The 5246-nt window shown below is 35.2% G+C and overlaps 1 protein-coding gene across 1 annotated transcript; it reads right to left on the bottom strand.

Moving 5' to 3' along the window:
• Nucleotides 1–906: 906 nt before the first annotated feature.
• On the bottom strand, nt 907–1837 carry LOC311173608 (olfactory receptor 5P1-like; the record flags this gene model as incomplete). Its single annotated transcript, XM_084237676.1, is given in 2 exon segments — nt 907–1807; nt 1809–1837. Coding segments are annotated over 2 exon segments (930 nt in total).
• Nucleotides 1838–5246: the final 3409 nt, after the last annotated feature.

The raw sequence follows: 5246 nt of genomic DNA, 5'->3' as shown, positions 1-5246 counted from the left end.
TGGCTTGTTTTTCAACATGTATTTGAATATGGATTGAATTCTAGGAAATCATGTGACTATCATATTCAGACATTTCCTATAACAGATTTACTATCTGTTATGTAACAGAATACTATCGTATTCAGATTTCCTATAACATGGAAATCAGTCCAGATTTTTCAACTTGATCCTTATTTGGGATTTTCACATGTTGAACTTCTTTGAGTTTATTCAAAATATTGGTACAAATGATTGATTACCCAACTTAAATTCTCTAAATTAGTAGCAGTACTGAAGTCATTAGACTGTGACATTGCAGTATAGACTAAATATCTGAAATCAAAGGACTTGATTCCTCTATAATTGGAATATTTGAGTACATATCACTCCAGACAAACTATTGGATCTCCCCCATATTCAGTTTTCTTATCTGTAAGTTAGATAGTTTTATAATAGCACTATCATGCTATTGTTGTAAAAATGAAATAAGACAACATACTAATTTTGGAACCAGAATGACTGGATTCAAACACTGACCCACACCTTCCTAGCTGTAGGATTTGGGTAACATCTTATCTTTGTGCACACATGATTTATTTATGAACATATAATAACTAGTTCATTTTTTTGAGGAATATGTAAGTTAATATATATAATATGCTTACAGTAAAGCTTGGTATGTAGTAAGTTCAAATTAGTATTTGGTAACTAAATAAAAAATGTGTTTGGCACAGATAGATTTTCAAAAATAGTTATAAACATTACTATCATTATCACTGATTTCAAGATGTCTACCAATTGGTTTACAATGTCTAAAAGTGAGAGTTATAAGAACTATGATTGTAATATAAGCAGTCAGTTAAGCAACATTTGGTAGTTGTAAGTGTGAGAATAATAACAGATTATCTGCAATGCTAAGAATGGATCTTAATGATATATTCTGACAGTTGCCTTTCTCAGAGCCTCCTTGACATCTTTGTTTCTCAGACTGTAAATCAGGGGATTCAACATGGGGATCACTACTGTGTAGAACACAGATATGATTTTGTTCTGGTCAGTTGAGTAGCTGGATTTGGGCAAGACATATATAAAGCTAATGGTTCCATAGTAGAGAGTGACGGCTGTGAGGTGGGAGGTGCAGGTGGAGAAGGCCTTGTGTCGTCCTTCTGTGGAGCGCATCTTCAGGATGGTGATGAGGATGAAGATGTAAGAGAGAGAGATGACAAACATGATAAAAACAATGATGGATCTAGAAGAAATGGAAGGGATAATTTGAATAATGGAGACATTGGAACAAGAAAGTTTCAATAAAGGGGCAAAATCACAGAAAAAGTGGTTTATCTCATTTGGACCACAAAAATACAGCTTCAATAAGCAACTACCAATCGTCCAAGAATTCACACACCCACCAACATAGGAAAACCCTACTAAGAGGATACACACTCTGGGGGACATGTGGGTAGAATAGAGCAGTGGAGAGCAGATAGCAACATAGTGATCATAGGCCATGGCAGCCAGCAGAAAGCACTCGGTTGTACCAAACAAGACCCCAAAACAGAATTGGGCTTCACAGCCAGCAGCGGGGAGGACTATTCTATGTCTAAGAAATCCTATAAGCATTATGGGTGTGATAGATGCAGAAAACCCAAGGTCTACAAAAGCTAAGTGGCTAAGGAAGAGATACATGGGTGTGTGGAGTTGGGAACAGGTTCTTATCAATGTGATTATGCTGATGTTGCCTACCAAAGTAACAGCATAAATTGCTAGAAATATTACAAAGAGGATAACACAAAGCATAGGATCCTTTGTTAACCCCAAGAGGATGAACTGTCACACCGCTATGGTTTCCAACCACCATCTCCTCTGTGAATTATTCCTGTTGAAAAAAATATGAATCTTCACTTGTTTTATGCTTTTCCCCACACATTCCTAGTTGTCTTTTGTTACTCCTCAGATTCATTTAGAGTAATTCCTTTTTCTACCCAACCTGTCAAATATGTGCTATATATGATTTTTGTTTCTTCTTTGTACAAAAGAAAAAATCAACCTGCTGCATGGAATTGAAGTTACATTCCTTTATTTTTTGAAAAAATTATTTTAAATATTCTTCAACCTTGACTGCTTAGTGTATCTTTCTTGGAAGGTACAGATCTATTGTTTAGCTACCTGTTGGCACTCTCCATTGGAAACAAATACCTCAACAAACAATACCTCAATATCCAGAAATAACTCCATACCCCAAAACACTTCAAATTCCATTTCCATTTTACCAAACACCTTCTTCTCTTTAATCACTCTCCTATTAGTATCTTAAACATTAAAAATGATAAATTATTTAATATTTCCAATGGTGGGAGTAAATCTTTGAATTAATTCTAAAATCTAATAAATCATAGATCTAATAGCAACTCACTAAAGAACATGTTATATCTCTTCATCAGTTGAACTTCATTAAGTGCACTTAAGGTACTCTAGTGAAAAGTAGCTTACTACTATGGGTTTTAGCTATATCATCAGAAAATTTGTTTTTAATCTTATAAGTTGATTCTCATCAATGTAATGGTACAACCATCTTCCTTCTACATAGATACTTGAAAATCTTATAACAGCTAGCATGCTTCCCCAGCTTCCCCTTTTTTTAATGTAAGCATCCATAGTTAATTTGATGGTTCCATTCGTAGGTTATTTTTCAGATTCCTTTGTGAACCTCCAAACAAACACTGATGTAAAGAATAGGGCCAAACACTATACAACATTTGAGTTCTTTGCTCTGATGCAAGCAGGATTCTGTTTTCATTAAGCACAACTGTGAGCAATGTTTACTCTGACAGCATGTCATGGAGACTGGAGTTACATAGAAAGTGCCATTTTGGGACTCCCACTGGCTAGCTCTTTTAACTGGCAAATGACAATATCTGACTTTGACTTTTCTATTGTAAATGAAATATTTATCCTTATATGCAGCATATAATGAGATCTTAAAAATGTTATCTGCAAAATGCCCAAAATGTATGACCATGCCTCAAAGCTAAGGAATTATTTGTTATTAGTAAAAATGGAGTACTGTTTGGTTCATTACATAAGTATGATATAGTATATAAGTATTTATAATAGTGTAAGTAACTATATTACATAATACTATATAAGTATAACGTAATTTCTGTTTTACAACTAAATGAAAAATTTCAACACAAATCTAAAATGAGCCGAAAGAACAGTATCTTTTGCATTTTTAGTTCTGAACTTTGCCATTCATTTTTATAATATGCCTACTGATTTTCATTCCTTCCTTTCCTTCTCTAACCACCTGGATTCCTACCATAAACTTGATTTTGGCAGCCCATTCATAATTGCCCACGTGGGGGAGGAACTCTGACCCTCAAAATATTCTTCTCTCAATCATAGGGCACTTTAGATGATCAAAAACACTTTGAGCCTCTTCCAATATTTTTTTTTATATAATAAATTTTATTTTTATATTCCCCATACAATTTCAACCCCCCCCATTTTGACCCCAATCCCTCCCCTCCCTCCACCCCCCCCCAAAAGTGTCTCTGGTTCATAGATTTTTGTTGATTTTGATTTTTACTTTCTTATAGTTATTCATTTTCCTGGTCCCTTATTTAAGTTTTCTAGATTCCTGCTATGAGTGAGACCATCCGGTATTTTTCTTTTTCTTTCTGGCTTATTTCGCTGAGCATAATCCCTTCCAGCGCCATCCATGTTGCTGCAAATTGCATGTGTTTATCTTTTTTGAATGCTGAGTAATACTCCATGGTATATATGTACCACATCTTCTTGATCCAGTCATCTATTTTTGGGCATTTGGGCTGTTTCCAAAGCTTAGCTATTGTAAACAGTGCTGCTATAAACATAGGGGTGCAGGTGTTCTTTGGAATTGATGTTTCTGTGTCCTTTGGGTAAATACCTAGGAGTGGAATTGCTGGATCATATGGAAGCTCTATGTTTAGTAGGTCCAGAAATCTCCACACAGCTCTCCACAGTGGTTGGACCAGTTTGCACTCCCACCAACAGTACAGGAGAGTTCCTTTTTCTCCACACCCTCGCCAACATTTATTGTTGCTAGTTTTTTTAATATGTGCCATTCTCACTGGTGTAAGATGGTATCTCATGGTAGTTTTGATTTGCATTTCCCTGATGACAAGTGATGTTGAACATTTTTTCATATGCCTGTTGGCCATTTGCATTTCCTCTTCAAAGAAGTTTCTTTTTAGCTCTTCTGCCCATTTTTTGACTGGATTATTTTCTTTGTTGTTGTTGAGTCTCATCAGCTCTTTGCAGATTTTTGTGATCAATCCTTTATCATTAGTGTTGGGTGCAAAAATGTTCTCCCAGTTGGTGGGGTTTCTCTTTGTTTTTGTTATTGTCTCTTTTGCTGTGCAGAAGCTCTTTAATTTGATGTAGTCCCAGCTGTTTATCTTTGCCTTCACTATCACTGCTTTGGGTGATGTGTCTGTAAAGATGTCTTTGATGTGCAAATCACGTAGTGTTTCGCCTATATTTCCTTCTATGTATTTTATGGTTTCAGGTTTTCTGTCTAGTTCTTTAATCCATTTTGAGTTGGTTTTTGTGTATGGTGTGAGGTAGTAGTCAAGCTTCATTCTTTTGCATGTAGCAGCCCAGTTTTCCCAGCACCATTTATTGAACAGACTTTCTTTGCTCCAATGCATATTCTTTGCTCCTTTGTCAAATATTAGTTGACCATAAATCTGTGGGTTTATTTCTGGATTTTCTATTCGATTCCATTGGTCTGAGTGTCCGTTCTTGTTCCAATACCATGCAGTTTTGATGATTATGACTTTGTAGTATAGCCTGAAATCTGGGAGTGTGATGCCTCCATTCCCTTCTTTTTTTTCAGGAGAGCTTTGGCTATTCAGGGTTTTTGGTGATTCCATATGAATTTCATCAATAATTGTTCTATTTCTTTGAAGAATGACATTGAAATTTTTATTGGAATAGCATTGAATCGGTATATTGCTTTTGGTAGGATGGCCATTTTAATAATGTTTATTCTTCCAATCCATGAGCAGGGGATGTCTTTCCATTTCTTTGTATCTTCTTCTATTTCTTTTAACAGTGTTTTATAGTTTTCTTTGTAAAGGTCCTTTACCTCTTTTGTTAGATTTATTCCCAAGTATTTGATTTTTTTTTGTTTCGATAATAAAGGGGATGGTTTTTTTCATTTCTTCTTCTTCAGATTTATTGTTAGTGTATAGGAAGGCTTCTGACTTTTGCATGTTGATTTT

This window comes from Talpa europaea, assembly GCF_964194135.1.
Source record: "Talpa europaea genome assembly, chromosome: 1".
Lineage (NCBI taxonomy): Eukaryota > Metazoa > Chordata > Mammalia > Eulipotyphla > Talpidae > Talpa > Talpa europaea.
The sequence above is the reverse complement of the archived record's forward strand: the minus strand, read 5'-3'. Positions and strand labels throughout refer to the sequence as shown.